Genomic DNA, 22,874 nt, shown 5'->3' with positions numbered 1-22,874 from the left:
GATGTCTCTGTTGGTGGTTTATTGGGTTTGAGGAAGGCCATGACAGTAGCGGTACGCCATTGCGTAGGAAATGAGTGGGAAGTCCAGATTTTATTGTATAAGGCCAGGAGGGCCGTAACTGCAGTCGGGTGCATCTTCTTAAGCATTTTGTAATGAATACCGTCTGGTCCGGGGCTGGTGTTCTTCTTAAAATGAGTTTCATTATGTTAAATTTGAGGCAATGCACTACAAGCTTTTGTCAGTAAAACGTGGTAAAGGGAACAGTGAAAATTCCTGAGACTACTTTCACAATCTACTCACTGTCAAGGAAATCATTTTAGTCAGGACCTTAATTCCTCCCATACGTCCACTTTCAAAATAATTATAGGCGATGACTGCCACGAGGTATACATCTCAAAATTTACGCATTTAATTAGTATAAAACTCTTAATTGATCCGATTTTTACAAACAGAATTGTCGCAATTATATAATCCTCTTGGTATAGGGTGTAACGTGGAATATATAAGTCACACCAGCTATCAAAATCTTACGCAAACAATAAAACCAACCATGGATGACGATCAGGCGACGAAAAACAATGGACTTTCTTTTGTATAAAAAACAGGACAATCTACACAAAAACAGGCAGGGAACCAAAACAATGGAGGGATAGAAAACCTACCAAGAACGAAAGTTGATGACTTGCACGCATTCTTCTTGCCAACCTAGGCAAGCTATGTACCAACAATACCAGCGTCCTGTAAGCCATATCAGTAAATTTCAAATTCTCCAGCACACATTTTGTTCCTCTGCGGATAGACAAGCAAAGCCATCCTGAGCTGAGGCGTGTCGCTAAATATGCCCAGGAGTTCTTAGGGACTTGGTAGAGTTACTTGAGTAAAGAACGCACGCAGAGTGCGTTCCTAGAACGCACGCAGAGTGTGTTATATGGAAATTGGGAACACAATACATTGAAGTGAACTTCAGAAGATGCGAAAGTATAAATATTAATTTGAATATTGAGCTTCGGTGCAGAAAAAAAGGTTTGTTTGGTGCCAAAATAAAGACACAAGCAAAGTTCGATAAAAATAAAGCATTTGTAATTAACACTACTATGTAAATAAGGCTGATAATTATAAATACGTGACACTAGAGTTAGTAAAATTAGCATAAGTAACACTAAAAAGGTACTCACGTAGCTCCTGAGGGATCTCTTCATCTCTATGGATAAGTCGAAGGAAAAGATTTGTGATGAAGTAGAGATGCTCCATGCCTCGTGCGCTAAAATCGTCCATAGACACATACGAGTTGTTGACCGGCGCAGTCGTATAGGGTATTCGCGGCGACACGATGCTCGTTTCATTTCCATTAACCGTGTCATTACCTTCAAGCAACTCATCCTCACTTTCAAACTCTTCATCCGTAACGACATTTAAGTTATTGTTCTTTTTCCTTTCCTTCTTGCGCTTGTGAGTGCGTGTGGACGTTCCATCTGCAGGTTCCCCACTGTCGGGTACAACGTCTAAGAGGTTAGGCTGAACGGCGCTCAATACTGGACCGGTCGAGTCCAGAAGGTCTGTGTCTTGTGTCGTGATGATCGGAGAAAAAGATGGGCCGTCTTCTGACTGGGCAACTGCACTGCACACCAGCAGCAGAGCTGTCGCCCACATCACTGCAACGGTGCACCTGGAACGAACCAAGCATGGCAGGCTTGTAAGTTGTAACAAGTTCGGGCTTATTGCAAGAGTTACAATGCTATAGGTATGTATGTACTATCTTCAATAACACAGGTCACAGCAGAAAACCTAACAAAGGCTAAAAAAATCTTGATCATATAGGAACAATAAAATCTAAATTACACTTTTTTTATTGAAAATCATGGCAAAAATGTACCCATAATATAGTTAAGTATAAATAACAGTTATTTAATTTATGTTCAAATAATGCAGCATCTGATTACTAACAAATAACTTGCTAGGATATCCAAGGTGGAATTCAAGGAGTCATGTTGTATATATATTCAATATCAATCTATTTGATTCAATACAAGAATGTCAGGTGAATCATTATATGTATAAATTATGTCCAAATTCAGAGCTTCAAATCCTATATGGTATAAGTGGTCAAATCCAGTGTATATCATGAGTACTTTATCATACCTATGTATATTCATTGAGTATCAAAATTCCACACTGTCAGGCAAACTATAAGGCAGAAAAATTCTTTATTCATATAATGATCAAATTTTCATATTTGGACAAGGATTGTCAAACATTATTTGTTGCTCTTATAGCTCAAATAAGATAAGTTAGCTCAAGCATTACAAATGAGGATATGATGGTGCTAATCTCCATCCAGTTACAAAACAAATGGTATGAAATTGCAACAACAGATAAAAAGTCAAGCCTAGTTTTTTTTATAGTTCAAGCGCTGTTGCAGAAATTGATTCAAAATATTTTTCTTGTTAGCTGAGGCCTGAGGTGTGATCACTTAAGCAATAAATAATCAAGATAATCATTTACTGATTTACATTTGCCAAAAATAACAGTGACTTCATTTAGGCTTGATATAATTTGCATATACAGTACACATTAATGAAGATACTGATTTAGTTCTGTATAGACATGATAGACACACTTATTGCTTTTTCTATTTTACATTCTAGAGATAAATGTATTCTGTATTTGGTTAGCCTGTAAAATAGTTTAAAGATGGCGGGGTTTGCAACATTGAAAGGAACATATCATTTTATCTCTGTCACCTTCCAAATCTATGTTCTTAATTTCAAATTGAAATGGAGGACTTAAATAGGTTACTTACAAATACCTATTTAAAATTTCATATTAATAAATATACATATGCATTTAACATGCCAACAATTATTGAGATAAACTGTTTAACCTTAAATAAAGTCTTAAAATTTCAACTATAGGTACTTAATATTTAATATTATGAAACAGAATCAAAAGGAAAGTTGAGAAAACAAAATTAATCAATAAATTCTTTGATGGCCATTTGCTTTATAATTCAAAATGGCAAACATGAGACTTTTTTATTGAGCTTTCATACCTACTGAATTCTAATTCTATAAGTTGACTAACATGTATCCTGGATCAGCATGCAGCATTAATCAAGATAGGCCCTATCGAACAAAATCCTAAATTAGATCGGGAAATTTAAATGAACTTGTTTTGAAAAAACTCTCATCATTCATTATGCTCAAAAAATTGATTCGACGCTAGTCACTGAAGAGTTTATTACACCCAACTGGCAGCGGCGGAAGCGAGTCAATAAAAATAATCAAGAGGTGAACTGTGATTTCTGTTCTGTGAAGAACATATATTAATTTGATGTAATCATGTAACTAATAACTCACCCAGTATTTCGAGCCATTGCAGGTTAAATAAAGCAGTATCACAGACTAAAACTACAAAATAAAACACAGCCTGGCTTCACGATCATTTAAGTTCCTTTTACCAAGAAGCCTCAACGAACTTGATTAACCGAAGCCAACGCAACTGACAGAGGAAGAGGTCAGCAACTCAGCTGATCATGGAGACGCCACCGACGCATCCCTTAATAAATTTAATTTAACTCAATAACATAAGAATCAATATAACTCTATCACGCGAAAAGTATAATTTTTTTCACTTGCAATAACAAATACTCAAATTGATGCGCTAAAATCAGAGACTCCACAGTACACAATTCAGACGATGCCAGGCGCACATCCACACTCGATCACTCCGTACGCCAACTGGCTGCACTTGTTTTTCGGGTCTCCAGCTTTGGCATGACCGAACGCCGTTCTCAGCCACTCTGATTATTGGGATTTCGGTAGGAGCCTCAGAGGTCAAGAAAACCTTAATTTAATTAAATTGGTAAACCACTCAACTTATAAGTGTACTTATTTATGAATATTCGAAAATCCGGAAGAAATTATGGAATAAGAACACTCCATTCACTCGGAAGTACGATTATCGCTCTACTCAACACGATTGTCACCCCACTATTTTTTTCAATAATTCGTTGCCCGAGTTCGTTTTCATCTATAGTACGTCAAGTATGCATCACGTAACAGTTTACCAACGTGTTTTCAATTTCATTACACCTTATTCGTTCCAATCGTCGCACGCAGCCTGACGATTAGTTGGAAGCGTCGTGAACGATTACATACGCGCTACAATAAACAACTCGATACCTTCTACATTTTTCATCAAAACCACGAAAGGATAGAATAATTGAATCACTACAGGCAATGAAACAACCATGTATATTATTCCTTATATTAAAGAATCTTCTTCAACGTACAGAATATTTACAAGAGTTAACAGGATGGCTTCAATGAATTTCAATACAGGGGACATAACATCAAAAGTAAATTGTCTTGCAGACAAATTAATCAACCTGAACCCAGATTTTCAACGATCTCATAAAATACGCGGATCTTGGCTTTGATATTTTCTTCTACTGAACGTGATTTACGGGAGTCACGAAAAAACTTGAATGCCATTTCCAGGTAGCAGAGGCCGACACTAATTCCACATCAGAGGTGCTATGAAACTTTGAAGGCTTAGTCTTCCTTTAATTCATGGTAAATAAAATTGTCGATGCAGTCAGATTTCTGAACTCACACAAAAATCCAAATAGTTTCACTTCCGATTCAATGATGCGTTCTAACTTTAGCATCACTTTTTCCAGAACACCGGAAATAAATAAAAAATATCTTTATGAGAAATAGGCGAAACCATTAACATTCGCATTTAATCTTGTGTCAAGTAGAGGCGTCTGACGTACAGAATTGATATAATTGATGGTTGTAAATTTTAACGATCGACTTCGCCGAAGACGATGTCGAGCGTGCCGATGATGGCGACGACGTCAGCGAGCATGTGGTTCTTGGCGACCATGTCCAGCCCAGCCAGGTGGGCGAAGCCTGGCGCCTTGATCTTGCACCTAATGAACACAGCACCCCATTAATACGTAGGAATATATATAAATAATTATAATATAAAATGTATTTATATACCATTTAAGAAGTATAATTTATAGATAATTTATTGATATAGGTAGTATTTATGAAATATAATTTATAGATAATTTATTAATATTGATGTAGATAGTTATTTATATAGAAATCACATAGATTTATAGATTGCATACTACAACACGTGCAAACTAATCAAGAATTAATGAGAACTCTGTAAACTCAAACGTAAAGTTTCCTTCATGAAGGGCTGACAACAAAGGTAAAGTATTCAATGGATTACAAATGAATGAATGGAACCAAGAAATAGGAAAAAAATTCAACGTTACTTTACACTACAGTGAAATTTGATGTGTGAAATGAAAGGCGATACGTACAGCGCATAGGCGGAATAAAACCGAGATTGAGCTTATAAAAAAGTCACAGGCATCAATCAGTCACAACATTAGGCTGAGCTGCAGACAACAGGTGCAACAGGCTGTAAGGCTTGGAGGTCATTAACTAACTTCCGCAGAGATCCTAGGTATGAGGATCTCTACCTAACTTCCACAGAGATCCTAGGTAGAGATCCTTCGGTACGGTCATAAACTAACTTCCGCAGAGATCCTAGTCAACTAAGGATAAAACGACCTCGCGGTCCTCAATACGAAACAAAACAACGTCACAGCAACTTGTGGAAAAGAAGCACGTCGATCAGTGAAGGCAGCGTACCTTTAAAGTCATAACACGCGTCACCTGCAGGGCTTGGCACGTCACCTGCAGGGCTTGGCACGTCACCTGCAGGGCTTGGCACGTCACCTGCAGGGCTTGGCACGTCACCTACAGGGCTTGGCACGTCACCTGCAGGGCTTGACACGTCACCTTTAGGGCTTGGCACGTCACCTGCAGGGCTTGGCACGTCACCTGCAGGGATTGGCACGTCACCTGCAGGGCTTGGCACGTCACCTGCAGGGCTTGGCACGTCACCTGCAGGGCTTGACCCGTCACCTATAGGGCTTGACCCGTCACCTATAGGGCTTGACCCGATGCCTATAGGCCTTGACTCGTCACCTATAGGGCTTGACCCATCACCTTTAGGGCTTGACCAGTCACCTTTAGGGCTTGACCAGTCACCTTTAGGGCTTGACCAGTCACCTTTAGGGCTTAACCAGTCACCTTTAGGGCTTGACCCATCACCTTTAGGGCTTGACCCGTCATTTTTAAGGCTTGACCCGTCACCTTTAGGGCTTGGCACGTCACCTTTAGGGCTTGGCACGTCACCTTTATGGCTTGGCACGTCACCTTTAGGGCTTGACCCATCACCTTTAAGGCTTGGCACGTCACCTTTAGGGCTTGACACGTCACCCTTAGGGCTTGACCCATCACCTTTAGGGCTTGGCACGTCACCTTTAGGGCTTGGCACGTCACCTTTAGGGCTTGGAACGTCACCTTTAGGGCTTGACCCGTCACCTTTAAGGCTTGGCACGTCACCTTTAGGGCTTGACACGTCACCCTTAGGGCTTGACCCATCACCTTTAGGGCTTGGCACGTCACCTCTAGGGCTTGGCACGTCACCTCTAGGGCTTGGCACGTCACCTTTAGGGCTTGGCACGTCACCTTTAGGGCTTGGCACGTCACCTTTAGGGCTTGGCACGTCACCTTTAGGGCTTGGCACGTCACCTCTAGGGCTTGGCACGTCACCTCTAGGACTTGGCATGTCAACTTTAGAGCTTGACCTGTCACCTTTAGGGCTTGGCATGTCACCTTTAGGGCTTGGCATGTCACCTTTAGGGCTTGGCATGTCACCTTTAGGGCTTGACCTGTCACCTTTAGGGCTTGGCATGTCACCTATAGGGCTTGACCCGTCACCTTTAGCGATTAACTCGTCACCTATAGGCCTTGATCAGTCACCTTTAGGGCTTGACACCTCAACTGTACGGCTTGACACGTCACCTTTAGGCTTAGCCAGTCACATTGAGGGCTTGGCATGTTAACTGACCTGTAAGGCTTGGAGGAGCCGTCCGAGACGAGGTACACGCCGAACTCGCCCTTGGGCGCCTCAACAGCGGTGTAGGTAGCGCCGGGCGGCACCTGGAAGCCTTGCGTGAACAGCTTGAAGTGGTGAATCAGCGCCTCCATCGACGACTGCCAAAAAAGATACAAATTACTTAATGATACAGCACGAGTGTAGCTGAGAAATACCAAGAAATATGTACTAATACCACGAGGGAACGGATGTGAAATATCGGATTTCTCGGAAATTGATCGAGGGAACGGATGAGGAAATATGTATCACGAGGGAACGGATGAGAAATATTGTGGAAGTAGAGATTGTACAAATTATAGAAGATATTGCAGGAGAATCAAGACATATCACATGGAATTTCATAGATAGATCACGGGAATGAATAATAAAATAAATAAATATTTAAAAATACACGGGATATAAATCGTACAAATGCACGGGAATGACTGATAAATTTCATTGAATTTTACTGAATAAAGTCGTATCCAGAACCCATTGTTTGTCGTGAAAACTTGACCTGAGGACTGTTTATTCCACAAATGTAAAGCTAGGACGGAGTAGCAAATTTAAAAAATAATTTCTGGAAGTAAAATGTTACTGTTTTCTTCAAAACAGAGAGAAAATTAAAATTTTCGACAATAACTTTAATACTTGTAATCCCTTACCGAGTATTTCAGTACCGGATCTCTCATAAGCAATGAATAAATAATCTCAGTTGTCTAACCTCTCCCTAATCTATGTGGCTTGCAAACTAATTTTAATTGAATAAGGTTTGTAACTTATTGCAGGTTTGGTATGTACCTAGTCGTATAAATTAGGAACTTTAACGCATGGATTTCCTTCAGGATCTGGAAATGGGAAAAAGTATCGGAAAGTTGGCTTTCAAATAGATGGGTTTGAATGAAAATATTGAAAAAATAGAAACGAGAGATAATATTTTTGAGGATGTTACCCCTGTATTTAAGAGAGTTTAAGAAATTAGGATATGCAAGGAAAGCAGCAGCGTTCTGCCTGTTTCTAACCCTCAGCTTGAGTACATATAGACCACGTAATAAAATAGAAATGTCTATTTTCGAAAGTTTCTACCTTCTTTCACTAGTAAACAAAAACCTCGCTGGATTTATATTATGTACAACGAAAGTACATGGATCATTCCATGTACTTTCTGTACTATGACCAGGAATCTTGCGAATCTTCTGTTAATCATGGATAAAAGATTCACAAGCTTCCAGGATATCCTCCATCTAATATCAAACAGCGTTATTGCACTGAGCATCACACTGACCTTCATCTCGGCACGTTTAGGAGGCACGATCTTCGCATCGTCTGTCCGCACTTCACCAGGCGGCATGTTGTTCAGGCATTGTTCTATGATGTTTAGCGACTGCCGCATCTCCTCCAGCCGGATGAGGTATCTGGTTACGTTACAAATTTCGTGTTATAAAGTTCATGTTATATCCCACCAGGCATATAACGTTCAATTAACGTTGATTCGATCCAACAACGTTTAATTCAACGTTGATTCAAAGCTACATGTCTGGAGGGGGGGTATAAAGTTGGGGGTTCTAAAATTGGGGGGGGGGGGCAAAGTATAATGTTAGAAATTTACTTGACATAACGTAAATCATGAGATTTTTTGATAAACAAAGGAAAATCCTTCACAAAATCATTTAACACTTACAAATTATACATGTCAAACGCGCCTCACCTGTCGTAAGTGTCGCCATTCTTGCCAATCGGAACGTCGAACTCGACGAGGCCATAAGCGTCGTAAGGAGCGGCCTTCCTGATGTCCCACTTGATGCCTGAGCCGCGCAGCATCACGCCACTGACAAAGATGAATACAAAATTATCTCCACGTCCATAATAAATAAACTTATCAAGTAATGTTACAAGATAAATTACTTTTACATTGCATTGACGTCAATAATAAATAAACTTATCAAGTAATGTTACAAGATAAATTACTTTTAAATTGCCTTGATGTCCATAACTAATAATCTTGTCAAGTAATGTTACAAGATAAATTATTTATATATCCAATAAACGACAGCGAAGTGATTATACTACAGTGGAAAAAAAATTCGCAACTTCTGGCAGATTCACATCACATGCACAGGGATAACTAGAAAATTAATTCATTAATTGGATTAGACTTTCATGTTCAAATATGTGTACATCTGTTCATTCATCACATTTTATTAATACAAAGTTTATACCAGATTTATACAGGATGCAGAATTGTGATGCAGAAGAGAAGCAACACCGAATTTACAATGATCAGCATAATTTTTTGTTTTGCGTGAGAAAAGTATCAAGAATTTCCAACCCCCCAAAAAACAATGCTTTCTAAACCTTAGTTCATCAACGTAGGTAGTTAATAAGGTGTTACGAAAGTTTAGGTACATGACATGTTTCTCGCGTCCGGAACAGGGGCCATACTTTCAAAACTCGCTAAGTGAACGTAAGTACTTACGCTCCATTTCTTGTCTACAATTGGTGAATTTTGCTTGAAAGGCCGTCAATGATTGGCTGATTAACTTACGATCTCTTAACTTTAAAATTTTTAAAGTATAGGCCCTGGTTCTCATTTTGACCGGCTACTATTGACATGATGCCGTACTATCGAATATAGCTGTGAGTTTGTAACTCAATCAGTAAATCCCTGGCGGATTTTGAAGTTAATCCCATCAATCACACACAATAAATCGGCAACTACGTGTATTTAGGCCGCCACGTGTACCTAGGCCGCCACGCGTACCTAAGCCGCCACGCGTATCTAGGCCGCCACATGTACCTAGACCGCCACATGTACCTAGACCGCCACGCGTACCTAGGCCGCCACGCGTACCTAGGCCGCCACGCCTACCTAGGCCGCCACGCGTATCTAGGCCGCCACATGTACCTAGACTGCCACATGTACCTAGACCGCCACGCGTACCTAGGCCGCCACATGTACCTAGACCACTACGTGCACCTAGGCCGCTACGCCCACACAGCCCGCTCCATGTACTAAAACAAGTTTTGACAGCATGACCCAAGAAGATGTGTCCACCTGAAGCCATAGTTGAGCGCGTCTTCAGCGGACACGATGCCGACGTCCTTGGTTCGCTGCACCCAAATTCTGTTGGAGGTGAGCAGGTCTTCGCACTCGTCCAGACGTTCGCCGAATTTAGAGATGAAGTCGTAAAGGTCGTCCATGATACCAATCGGTAAGTCCTAGGTACAAAATGACTTATGAAATACGAGTATAAAAGATGATATTATTTAAAATATTAAGCAAATAAATGTTTTGTGATTGATAGCACTAGACGGGAACACTAATCTAACTAATCAACTACAGTGGGGGGAAATAAATATTCGTACACTTGAAAAATCGTATTTTAATGTATGTAAGTACACAAACTTAACAGGAAAAGTGATTTAAATTATGTATAGAGACGCATAGTATAAATACTATGCGTCTCTATACATAATTTAAATCACTTTTCCTGTTAAGTTTGTGTACTTACATACATTAAAATACGATTTTTCAAGTGTACGAATATTTATTTCCCCCCACTGTAGCTACCATTCGTGGCCCTCGTAACGTCATACGATTGTGCTGCAGATTGTTGTACGTGCCTCAGGCAAAGTAGAGGTGTTGAGATTGATTTAATAAGTATCTCATTGACAAAAGCTACAAACTATGCATAACGTAAAAATGCACTAGGCCGCACATAGAATATATACATATTCACTCCACACCTGAAAACAGCAACTCTGACCACAACAACATCTAAGTATTAAGTTAATACTAAATACCTTATTACATATCCCCACCTGCTAACACTACATGAATATGCTGAAGATTCATTAAAATGCATTCAAAACTTGTACTCTGTCAAGTAACTCAACAACACAAGTCCACCTATGAAAAACACTGGAAAACAATCTACACTAAGTCACTAACCATAGAATAAATCACTGATGACTTCACCGCAGTCATACTTTCTCGTTAAAAGCATAGAAATAAATAAAGATCAGGCAACACGCTCTGAGGCCATACTATCAACAATAATTACGCGTTCGTAAATCAGCCAGCCAGTCACTGACAGCTTTCCCAATTAAACCCACCAATCACAGACAAGATATCGGTTGTTACGTGTACTTAGTATTAGTAGTAGAATGGAGAGATACAGAGGACTGAAATGTAAGGAATCCTACCTACATAATAACTTAACCCCACAACTGAGACCCGAGCTCAACGGTGGGGCGCTCAGGAACAATCCCCCTAGGAGCACGAAATCCCATAGGACTTCTGACGAGCACAGACACGCGTCAGAAGTCCCATTGAGGGGTTAATTGTACTTAGTCCAATACTTTTCCCTATATAAGTTTTGATAGTACGACCTTTGTCAAAGCTATCCCCGTTCGTTACACATTTCTAGCTAAGTGAGCATGAACTTGGCAGTCCTCAAGAAGCTTAGTACATCGCATCCAATGTAATGCTAGCCAGAGTTGATGGCTGTTTCACGACATGAGCTTAATAATTAAGCATGATCCTCACAACTACTAGTAATTTTAGTTATTGACATGGTTCATACCACATGGCAATCACCCCATGAAATATTTCATTGCATCCAGCCCCTGTTGCAGCAAGTCAACTAAGCTGCTAGGTCTCTAAAGCTAAAGTTTGTCACACAAAATGATTAATTGCCGAAAGCATTCTTCGAATCTATTATATCTTGCACTTCCTCCTTCCTTCCAGGTAAAAACTAAAATCATAATAAATTAAAGACCCGCTTCTCATACACAATCAAATCAAAAAGTTTAAGATACAAATGCATCATTTGATTCTGGTTTCAATCTTCAGTTCTCTTATTGCCTACTGACTAAGTTTTTTAAAGTACTCTAGCACCCCAGCTTGAACATAAAAAACCACGCACCAAAATAAAATTACCTATATATGAATCTAGAAGGATAAGCAGCCAAAATAAGAAATTCCTTACAATTTTCACAAAGAAACTCACGCACCAGAGCCACACCGCCAGGCCTGACGTAAGCAGCGTGCAGGCGGGCGCCTGACACGCGTTCGTAGAACTCCATGAGCTTCTCACGCTCCTCGAAGACGTAGAGGAAGGGCGTGATCGCCCCCACGTCAAGGGCGTGAGCACCCAGGAACATGCAGTGGTTCAGGATACGTGTGATCTCCCCAAACATGGCTGAGTAAACAATATGTTTAGGAATGTTTACAGTGATGACAAGAGAGGTAGGTAGTTTTCCTTATCTAGTTGAGTTCTTATCAGCCATACAGCAAAAAAAAAAAAAGGATCAAATTTCAGGTCTTTTCTATCCCAAGCAATGCTGTAGTGAGCTTGCTATTCTTCTAAAAGTAACAATTTGTCTGAAAATTATGGCAAAGAATGGATACCAATCTGCTACACAATGAGATTGTCAATGTTGTTGACTTTAAATCAGTGAGGAAATGAATTTTAATTGCAACACTAGATTACTTCATGCACATGGATTAAGCAGTGGTAGAAAGAATTAACATAAAAATTAACTATTGTAGTATGTTCTAAATTTCTTACTCCTGATATATTTAGCCCGGAGAGGAGCCTCTATGCCCAGGAGTTTCTCGACCGCTAAGCAATAGGCTTGCTCATTGCACATCATAGAGACATAGTCAAGACGGTCAAAATATGGCAGTGCTTGCAAATATGTTTTGTACTCAATGAGCTTCTCAGTCCCACGGTGCAGCAGCCCAATGTGTGGGTCATTGCGTAGCACTGTCTGGAATACAAATGATTTTAGAATTTTACAGTGCAATGATAGATTTAATCGAAACTCCTAGAAAGATTTCATAAATTTTTTCAAATTTTCGTCTGAGTATATGGAGGTCCTATAATTATTTGAACAAAATTGCATTTTATACTCCAGGAATATCATTAGAAATGAAAACTGTAGTAAATTATATTCATTCTCATCAGAGTGACAAAGAAAAATGTGTTCACCTGAGGTCTGGTGAACCGAGCATCAAACCAACCTCTCCATCAAGCTCCATGACCAGACGCAGCACTCCATGAGCTGCAGGGTGCTGAGGGCCAAAGTTCAGCATCATATTCTGGACTTCCTTCTCTTCAGGCACCAAAATCCCATTGTATGAAGTCATTTTCTTCATTTCTTCTGTCAGCTCCTCATTCTCAGGCCAAAGGAAAGGCACATCATAGTACTTGAAATACTTTTCATCTGGATACCATGACGCTGCATTCCGGCTGCCGTGCATATAAAAAATTAGCATTGAAAAAATAGAGCATGCAATGATAAATTTCAATAAAAAAATAAGGCCTAACATATACAGGGTCATCAATATTTAGCGTTACAACTTTGAGTGGTTAGAACTATGAAATGAAACACAATTGTGAATGTTTGAAAATGTATTTATGTAGGCAGAGGTTCAGAGATACAATTCCCACAATTTCATTCAATATGTCCACCATCTGCATCAATAAAGAGTTGTAGACGCTAAGAGAAAGCCTTACACGAGTCACAAATGACACTCTGCAGGATTTTGGCCCACTCCTTCAGCAGTTTGACCTCTAGGGCGTCCAAACTGCTATGTGAACGGCCGAGACCTTGCTCTCAAGGTATGACCAGATCCCAAAATCCAGAGGATTCAGATCGGGTGACAATTGGGGCCATCCATCTTTGGTAATGAAGTGGGGAACATTCTTGGACAGCCACTCCTAAGTCAATTTGGCCCCATGAAATGGTGCAGAGTCCTGCTGGAACGACCAGCGGCGTTTTTTGAAGTGCTTTTGTGCCCAGGGCAACAATGCATCAACAAGGATGGCATCTCGATAGTTCTTCTGATTGAATTTTACCCCTTTGTCAACAAAAAAGAGGGGACTCCTTGAGGACTCTGTTACGGCTGGCCAGACCATCACTGAGGTCGGGCATTGCTTCCTAGTCACCACACGGGATCCTTCATCCCATTCTTTGACCAAATTTGATCATTTTGGGAGTTGAAGTGGTGTTCAACATTGAATATCTTCTCATCACTGAAAACGAGGTTTGGCAGCGTGCCATCATGAATGTGGGAAAGAAGAATCTTGTATCTTTGGAGGCATTTGTCATTAACTTAAGCAGACAGTTGGTATTTTTTGACATGCTTGAATGGGGACAACTTTAGGTCCTTCCGCAGAACAGTCAACATGGTTCCATATGACGCATTTGACTGTTTTGCAAGTGTATTGATTCTGAAAAAACAATTTACGCTAAATATTGATGACCCTGTGTCTAAAACAAAATTTTTTAGTCTGCCATTTTCTTTTGTTTTCATCTGCACATGTATTTTACACATACCACAGGCCACAGGGTGGCCTAAAATAGGGTTCATTTATTCTCCAATCTTTAATATCAGGAACATTTTCCTAAAAATTTTGGGCATGACAACAATGATCATTTTACATACCGTAAAATGGGGTAACTTAGACCGGCGGGGTAACTTAGACCACTTTTCGTTTTTTTAACAAAAACCTCCACAACTCAAAAACTATTTGACATAGAAAAATTTTGTCAATGGGCATTAAAGGCCTAATACTGAGGCTACCCAGTCTAAGTTACCCCAAGAGCTGGGGTAACAAAGACCATCACTTTTTTTGAAATTACATAAAGACTATGAGAGGCAGGAGCCAGCAATTTATGGTGAGTGAAGCTAGAGTATAGACCTGTATTTTGCATGTTTCAATTCAAGTTTAACTTAGCTAGTAAAAAAATGGCATCATTTATAAAAAAAAGTTGTCTAAGTTACCCCATTTTACGGTATAATTTATAAAAAATGCAAGCCAAAATGGGCATTCACTTTGTTATCTCTGAAAGAAATCAGGCAAGAGCAATAATTTGGCTGAAATTGACCATAAGCATGGGCATTTTTGTATCTCATTCACAAGTGGCTACAGCCCAATTTTCCAGAATGGCATCTCAGCAGCCTGCTAGTCTGCTAGATGGGATTTTTCTACTTATATTTTGCAGCTCCAAATTAAAAATTTTTATATGTATTTAGGATTATGCAGCCAAATTGTATTTTATCAACAATTAAATAGGAGATAATTCATTTAGCAGGAATCTTGTGGCTCCAAAAATGGCAGGAAAGCTCTGGTCAGCTCAAGCCTCGAGGTTGAGCAAGCATGGAAAACATCTAGGTACCTTTGGCTTTAGGGATGCAACAAGAACTTTCCTACCATTTCCAGGACCGTGAGATTTGTGTGAGATGAATTACCTTCTACCTTATTGTTAACAAAAGTACACACTACACAATAACACAATCTGGCTGCAAGATTCCAATTATATAAAAAATTTCATCACATTTGAGCCACGAGATTTCAGAAACAAGTAGAAAAATTCCAATCCTGCGTCAAGCAGTACCTAAATTATAGATACAGGATTGGAATGTTCCAACTTGTTTCTGAAATCTTGCAGCTCCAACATGACAAATTTCTAATTCATTTGTAATCTCACAGCCTGATTGTGCATTTTTGTTTACAGTTAGAATAGATAGGAGGTAATTCATCTGGCAGAAATCTTGTGCTTCCAAAAATGGAGGGAAAGCTCTAGTCAGTAGTCACAGCCCTAAAGATAGACGTTTTCCATGCTTACCTTCCAATACCATCCCACACCAGTCAGCACCCAGCAGGAGCAAAAAAACATCTAATTTGTATCCTAGGACTGAGTTTTCAATGACTAAGACTGTTTTTTATTTGTAATATTTAAAAATTTTCAATATTATGGAAGATGATATTTAAACAACAAGTTTTTGCATCCTGTTTTCTTCTACCTCAAGAATAGCAACACTGCAACAGCCAACAAATCACAAGAAACCCTTTCTTTACTCTTTAGTTAGTCTTTTTTCAGTTTATGGGAAATTAAGCAGGTTATACTTTATACTCAGCAGTACTACAAGTTGAAGAATATATAATTCATACCTAGTCTTCAAAATGAATGTTTCTCACTAGTCACATCTATGATATTTTTTGATGAGATTATTTGAAAAGGATTGATTTAGAAACTAGGTAGGTATACTCTGATCTTATAATCTTCTTTACAAATAACTCAACAATTTTTAGTATGTTTTCGATTTTTCATACCTTCCGGCAAGTATTGTTGGTATAGCAGGTTTTAATGTGGCCTTGAAGTCCCATGCAATCAGTTTATTCACTGTAGAGCGACCTAAATTCCTCAATAAGGTGGCCATTTCGCCGACTAAGCCACTGTATTATTTTGCTCAGCTGTCTTATCTAGGGAAAAATTGTAGGGGAAATTTTTCTTCCCAAATTTTGTTGAAAACGTAAACACTGCAAGACTCTACATTAAAAAATGTGTTATAAATAAATAACTTAATTCCATCGAAGAAGCAAACGAAAGGAAATATTTAAGTAGATTCAATTCACTAATCTCAAACATATATTTTGAATATATAAGACCGGCAGTTCTTTGGTTGAAGGTTTAACAAACCAAATTTTAACATAAATAATGTAAGTTTTGACCGTGTTGAAATTTTCCGACACTTAAAAGTAAGATTGACCGATGGGCTAATATTAAAAATATCATTAGTTGCAGATCCGAAGTCAACCGATTCGACACTTCAGCGAACTCGGGTGCGAACTCGCCTGCGAGCTCGAACTTCATTTTCAACTCTGGCACTCATAACTCCTTCAATTATGAACTAGTCAGCACATAAAAATTGTGATCGATACCGGTGAATGAGCAAAGCGGCTGTTTACACGTAAATTGGATTAGTGAAATACGGGCTCTTGACATATAGCCTAAGTGAAAAATTAACGTTACATGAAATTGGCGATAGATCAGACCTAGGTAGTCTTTTCAACTTCAACGTTTGAGCGGTGCGATATTTCTATGAGTTTGTGAGCGTACCTTTCGGCGATGGCGTATGGCCGGACAAAAGTGCGTAAAGCGTTAGCGGAGGCTACTGCGCGCCATCACGGTGGGCCTCTAGGCATGAACCATTCATTCAATTCGTAAACAATTATTATCATGGTTGAACAACCATAATAATTATAAGTTCATACATGAATTTTTTATGCGCATAGCGCTGAGCGAGAATGACTTTCACAATGCCTCCTCTGACTTTCAATTATAGAATAGAATAGAAGTGTCGGCGTTGAAGAAATAGGCCCATGGCCTGTTGCCGATTCTGTTGCCGATTACAATGGAAGTGTTGGTACTGAAGAAATAGGCCCATGGCGTGTTACCGATTCTTGTACTTTTCGTGACTTGATTCCAAAAGGGATCCGGTCTTTTAAATCCGATCTTTCCATAACTGACGATTGTTTGATATAGCTGCTGGACTTACTGCCAGGTCCGCAAGGTGATAGGCATTTCAAGACTGAGCATATGCTCCTGCATAGCTTTGTCTAGCTCTACCGGTAGTCTATTCTTGATGCCGTTCGTACTCGGAGCATCAACGATGCCCTCAGGCAGGCTGTTCCACATGTCGAAAACTCGAAGCGAGAAGAAATGTTGTCGCATGGATGTGTTGCAACGCAGTTTTTATTTTAAAGCCGTGGCCTCCGGTGTTGGTTCTTGTTTGAAATTCTAGGACTCCTCCTGGGATCTTTTAGAAACCGTGGGTATACTTGTATACTTCGATGAGGTCACCATGCAGACGTCGATAACAGAGGCTTGGAAGCTTCATGATCGTTCTTCATAATGCTTGCCTTTTAATCCCGGAATCATTCTTGTTGCACGTTTTTGAACACCCTCGACTAAATTTTTGTGCTTTTCTAGTTTGGTGACCACACAACGTTTCCAAACTCGAGGTTTGGACGCATGACAGCGACAAACAGCTTCATCGCTTCTGCATCTAGGTACTCGTGTCGTATGAGCGTCTGATCAGTCCAAGTCGTTGAATGGCTTCATGAACTTGAGCTCCAATATGCTTAGAAAATTTAAACTCATTATCGATATAAACTCCTAAATATTTTTTAGTGTCGACTTCGACATAACTCTCTCGTTGCAACCATGTCTTCTCATACAGTCATACTGTAATCTTGCTGTTCATTGTTTTTGCCAAGGTGGATTACTTTGCACTTTTCAGCATTAAAACGCAGCTGCCACTCAGCCCAGTCAACTGACCTGTCAGGCTGTCAATATCACCTTGCAACTGTACTTTTAGCAACTTATTCACTGTATTCACTGTATGCAACTTATTCTTCACTCATAATTACAGAAGGCTATGAATTCGAAATTGCCGATCAATTTGGTTCCCATGGAATGAATATTTTTCTTGCTCAATTAACTATGAAGCGTTGTCGGATATTATGGCTCATATGCTGATCGGAGTTGAATGAACACTTGAAGTTTAAAACTTTACGTTTCAACAAGCATAACCATTAACCCGTCTTTTTTAGTTCTATCCTAACCCGATTTCCGTTTCCTGGCGAAATTTGTTGGGCACGCACGGAGCTTTAGAAGTTTAGCGCATCCGTTGGCGATAGACGCCTAGTTGTGACGGCGCGACTAAGCTTGTATTGTTACATTTCGGCTAGTCATTTTAGGGCTCATTTATAAGTATTTATCACAATCTAATGACCAATTGAATGATGGCGGTTGACCCTGTTCATAAAGAGCTACTGTCACAGTTGATGCTAAAGGAAAGTCAGCATTTTCCACCTAATCCTGAAAATGACTACTGGAAGCTGCAATATCATAAAATATCACAATGCGTGGGACATCCCGGCGCTACGCCAGCCCTGAATCGAACTGTTAAATTCAACCACTGCGGCATGCCTAATACATTCTAATTATTTAACTTATTAGTTAGTATTCAGTATTTTTTAATATAATTTTATTTAGTAGTTGATTTAATAATTATTATCATTATTAATTATTAATAATTAATAATGGGTTGAATTCACCCGTTTTGCAGTCATAACTAAAAAAATAATATATTGCCAAAAAAGAACTCGAAAGCCTTTTAGTACGCTAGCTCGAAGTGCAAGACAAAGGACGGTATTTCTGATTTGAAAGTAGATCAACGAAAGACATCGTCAGATTAGGGCAATGCTAACGTTCTTAATCAGTGGCAGGTTTTTAGTAGCGTATTCACTGACGAGGACAGGAACAGTATTCCAGCTATTGAGGAGCTCCCAGTCGGCTCTAAATTAACAAGTCATAAAATATAAGAAGAAAAGGTTCTCAAGCGCCTGGTCACTCTAAATCCCAACAAGTTATGTGGACCGGACGGCTTACTCAAAGAGTTAGCAACCGTTAGAGTTAGCAAAGGCCCTTTGACGGCCTTTTTTCGAAAAACTTTGAACGAAGGGATCTTGCCGGATGACTTCTTCTTCTTCTTTGCAGAATGTCCACTTGGAGTGGACTTAGAGCCGCAGGTCTGCCAGATGGATGACCGTTGGGCCTGAGAGCTTATTGCTTGTGGTTTTCAGCTTCTTTGTATATGAAATTAATTGCTGCCGTCTTGTGAGGTTGGCTGACATAAGCTCAGTACAGGATTGTGTAGGAGTTTACAGGGTACATATATTAGTAAATGAAATGAGTTACTGCTAATGTAATTTAGATAATAAAGGGCTGCTAATGTAACAACCTTGATTTAAAAAAAAAACTAGATATCACGTAGGGCAAAACTTCACGTTCCAATAAACCCTGAATCGAACACCTTGGATCTCTCCGGACATTCACCAATCAGCCGTGAACCACTCGGCTTTGTCCTCCTCTGGTCTTGCATAGAACCTGCCGTGCACCACCAGGTCGCAGATCGAATATGACTTCCGGGCATTGTTAAATTACGTAATTTTACGTTCACCGCACCTGAGGTTAGATTTCAGATAGCATAGTTCTGTTCCAAAATCTATCGTCTGTCGACGAGTGGCCGTTCGAGTGACGTTCGACCGAGGGCTGGTTCGACGCACGGCCTAGATATGATTGTCCAGAAGTGTTGGAGGCTACGTTCCGGAAGGCAGGAATAATGATGGTCCATTACATCCAGGGCAGTGGTGGTCTTCGGCAGGCGACCCTTCCTCAATCACGCGTTCGGAAGGTTTCGCTTGTTTTCGTATAGTAAGAAGTATCCTGTTTCGCCCTGAATATGTAAGACATGTCAAGTCTCGTTACGTCAAATCTCGTTTTATATGTCTCGTATCGTTCTATACTTACCAGAACACAAGTTCTAATGTCCGGGACATGAGGGGACTAGTCTTGTCCCTGTTTATACGTTTATTCCGGGCCAAATTTTACCCTCTGTCCCGTTATTTTTATCCTGATAAATCCTCGTCACGTCCCGGATGTCACGTTTCATTTATACAAAATTTACCCGAGACAATAGAGTCTAAATAATAATAATAATAATAATAATAACAATAATAATAATAATAATAAAATAATAATAATAATTGGAATAATAATAATGAATGTTTTGAATAATGAATGAATGTTTTCAATAGTGATTAGGCGATGGAATTTTAGAGTCATCCACGACTAATATTCAGTTTGAGGAGAAGAAATCCTACCGATGGCCAGCAATGTTCAATTATTAGCGAGAAAATTATTACTAATGTTATTATTATATTATTGATAAAATTTATGTAAGTAAAGTGTAGAATGCGATGAGTGAGTATAACCTGACAACCATGCGACATTCATCTGAGAAATTTGTTACTGTGAACACCTTATAACCTCCCGCAACGTTTCTCTAAACGCATGTAAATGCATCGACCCATCAAGAGAACTGAAGAATTCGAAAGGCGTTTGTTGCAGTATCATTCGATGTTTGATGAGTAGCGTTTGATAGCAATCTACTACACATTTTTTAGGAATTAATTCCTCTTAAATAAATGGTTGTGTGTTCCAGTTGCAAGAACAGAAGATTGATGTAGAAAAATTAGCACACCTATTTTGCACTAATTAATTTTATTTTAAATTATTCATGAATAAAATTACATTTCATCCCCCGCTTGATTTCGATTAATTTGTTAGCTCCATCAGTGAAGAGATAGTGCTCATGCATACTCTCATTGCACCTGCAATTCCACATGATTTTTGTTTACTAAATTACATTCATTTACAGTTAATTTAAACTTAATATATTAAAGTCAATTGTCAGGCCATTTGAATCTGTTAATTTTCCTTCAAGGACTCAAATTCGGTGCAACATACACGAGACCTGTCAGAGTTTGCACTCACTCGTGAATTTTTCTGTTTTTTTTTCTTACTCAAAATTTTAATTTTGCTGCCATGACTAGACTCATAGAGATATATTATTAGTATATATGGCGTTATTCACAGTAACTGAAGACACACTGCCTGAAAGCCTCATACGTAATTCAGCAGCCGCTCTCAACTTACGGGGGAGGTATACCCTAAAGTTTTCAGATTTCGCATTTATGGGTTTTAATCTCATCTTAAAGCTGAAATTCTGCTCTTTCCAATGGTACCACTGCCATCTCTGTACGTAAATATTTACGTTCATGACGTCTCTTTGAAGGGAAGCGGGTGGGAGAGTTCTTTAACTAATTAGATATAAAGTAATTAGCTGCTGAAATCTTTGAATATAGTTTCTACTTGAGTTGTGCTGCAGTTACATGCAGAACTTATCGCCAATGAAAAAAAAAATACAAAAACGGAAAAATGCGTATAAAAAACTAAGGCTAAAATAAAAAATCGGGCTTCGTTACTCGATTGGAATGGTCTTTACAAATGGAATGGTATATGTCTCATTGCTGTAGCTTCAAAACTCTATAAGGAGGAGTAGGCTTTTCCGTAGTACCCCTTTTTTGTCCGTTTTCTATGAATTTCACGTTTTTTATCAATTTTTCCGAAAAAATTACACGAATAAAAATGTCTTAGAATTTTGTTTTACATATGAGTACCAAGTTTCAAAGTGATCCGTCCGCAAACAAAAAAGTTTTTCCAGAGGGTATACCTCTCCCTTATACATAAGGTTAGGCGGACTTTCTTTACTTTGCCTTTACGTCGTTGGGCTCGAATATGGCGTGTCTTGTTTTACCTTTAAATTGATTTATTCCTTTCCCTCATTATTTACCGTCACTATTTATTTACCCCTTCCATCGACTTGCAATGTTCCGAACTTGAAATATCCCTGCAACAGCAGAGGTTGGGGATAGGGTTGGAATAACCCTACAACAGCAGAACCCTACAAGTCTAATGCGTCAATTTCTTAACTAACGACAACGCTGGCTTGATCTTCACTAAGTTTGAAAGAATAGTTGCGGGTATCGTCAAATTGCAGGCAGGGCGACGGAACATCTCGCCCTCGTCACCTAACTAATAACTTCGAAGATGAGAAGCTAGGCCAGCCCGTGGTAGACATGATACACTGGTCCATACGAGCGTCTTGGGACTTGTAGGTATTGTAGCGATTAATGGTAGAAATTTAGTGCAATAAAACTTGTACGTAGTCGAAATCGTAACGAAAGCAGTAGAACTAGCAATCGAAATTGCAGCGAGTGCAGTTGAACTTGCAATCAAAGTTGCAGCGAATGAAGTTGAACTTGCAGTCGAAACTGTGAGAGAGCAGTAGAACTTGCAGTCGAAACTGTAGAGAGTGCAGTTGAACTTGCAGTTGAAACTTCAGCGAGTGCAGTAGAACTTGTAGTCGAAATTGTAGAGAGTGCAGTAGAACCTGTAGTCGAAGCTGCAGCGAGTGCAGTTGAATCTACAGTCGAAACTGTAGGGAGTGCAGTAGAACTTACAATTGAAACGGTAGCGAGTGCAGTAGAACTTACAGTCGAAACTGTAGCGAGTGCAGTAGAACTTACAATCGAAATTGCAGCGAGTGCAGTAGGACTTACAGTCGAAATTGCAGCGAGTGCAGTAGAACTTTCTGTCGACGCTTCAGCGAGTGCAGTAGAACTCAACGAATCCAT

General features: G+C 39.5%; 2 protein-coding genes across 8 annotated transcripts in view; both read right to left on the bottom strand.

Moving 5' to 3' along the window:
• LOC108668936 (prominin-1) overlaps positions 1–3,723 on the bottom strand; it is a 64,272-nt gene extending 60,549 nt beyond the window's left edge. For all 7 annotated transcript variants that reach the window (XM_047880424.1, XM_047880423.1, XM_047880428.1 and 4 more), the window contains exons 1-2: positions 3,357–3,723; positions 1,176–1,666 (exon numbers count right to left, since the gene is read on the bottom strand). In XM_047880424.1, coding sequence (XP_047736380.1) covers positions 1,176–1,666; positions 3,357–3,373 — 508 coding nt within the window. In that variant the 5' untranslated portion in view covers positions 3,374–3,723. The remainder of the gene's footprint in view (positions 1–1,175; positions 1,667–3,356) is intronic.
• A 529-nt stretch (positions 3,724–4,252) lies between these two features.
• On the bottom strand, positions 4,253–16,271 carry LOC108668979 (NADH-ubiquinone oxidoreductase 49 kDa subunit). Its single transcript, XM_018156263.2, has 9 exons — positions 16,101–16,271; positions 13,001–13,229; positions 12,546–12,747; positions 11,989–12,176; positions 10,028–10,191; positions 8,681–8,800; positions 8,258–8,387; positions 6,946–7,091; positions 4,253–4,936 (listed from the first exon to the last, which is right to left on the bottom strand). Exons 1-9 carry the CDS (start codon positions 16,205–16,207, stop codon positions 4,807–4,809), a joined length of 1,416 nt encoding a protein of 471 aa, XP_018011752.1. The 5' UTR covers positions 16,208–16,271; the 3' UTR covers positions 4,253–4,806.
• Between the last annotated feature and the right edge of the window lie 6,603 nt (positions 16,272–22,874).

Source organism: Hyalella azteca, unplaced genomic scaffold, assembly GCF_000764305.2.
Source record: "Hyalella azteca isolate HAZT.00-mixed unplaced genomic scaffold, Hazt_2.0.2 contig5386, whole genome shotgun sequence".
Taxonomy (NCBI): Eukaryota; Metazoa; Arthropoda; class Malacostraca; order Amphipoda; family Hyalellidae; genus Hyalella; species Hyalella azteca.
Note: the sequence above shows the minus strand (reverse complement) of the source record. Positions and strands in the feature narration are given on the sequence as shown.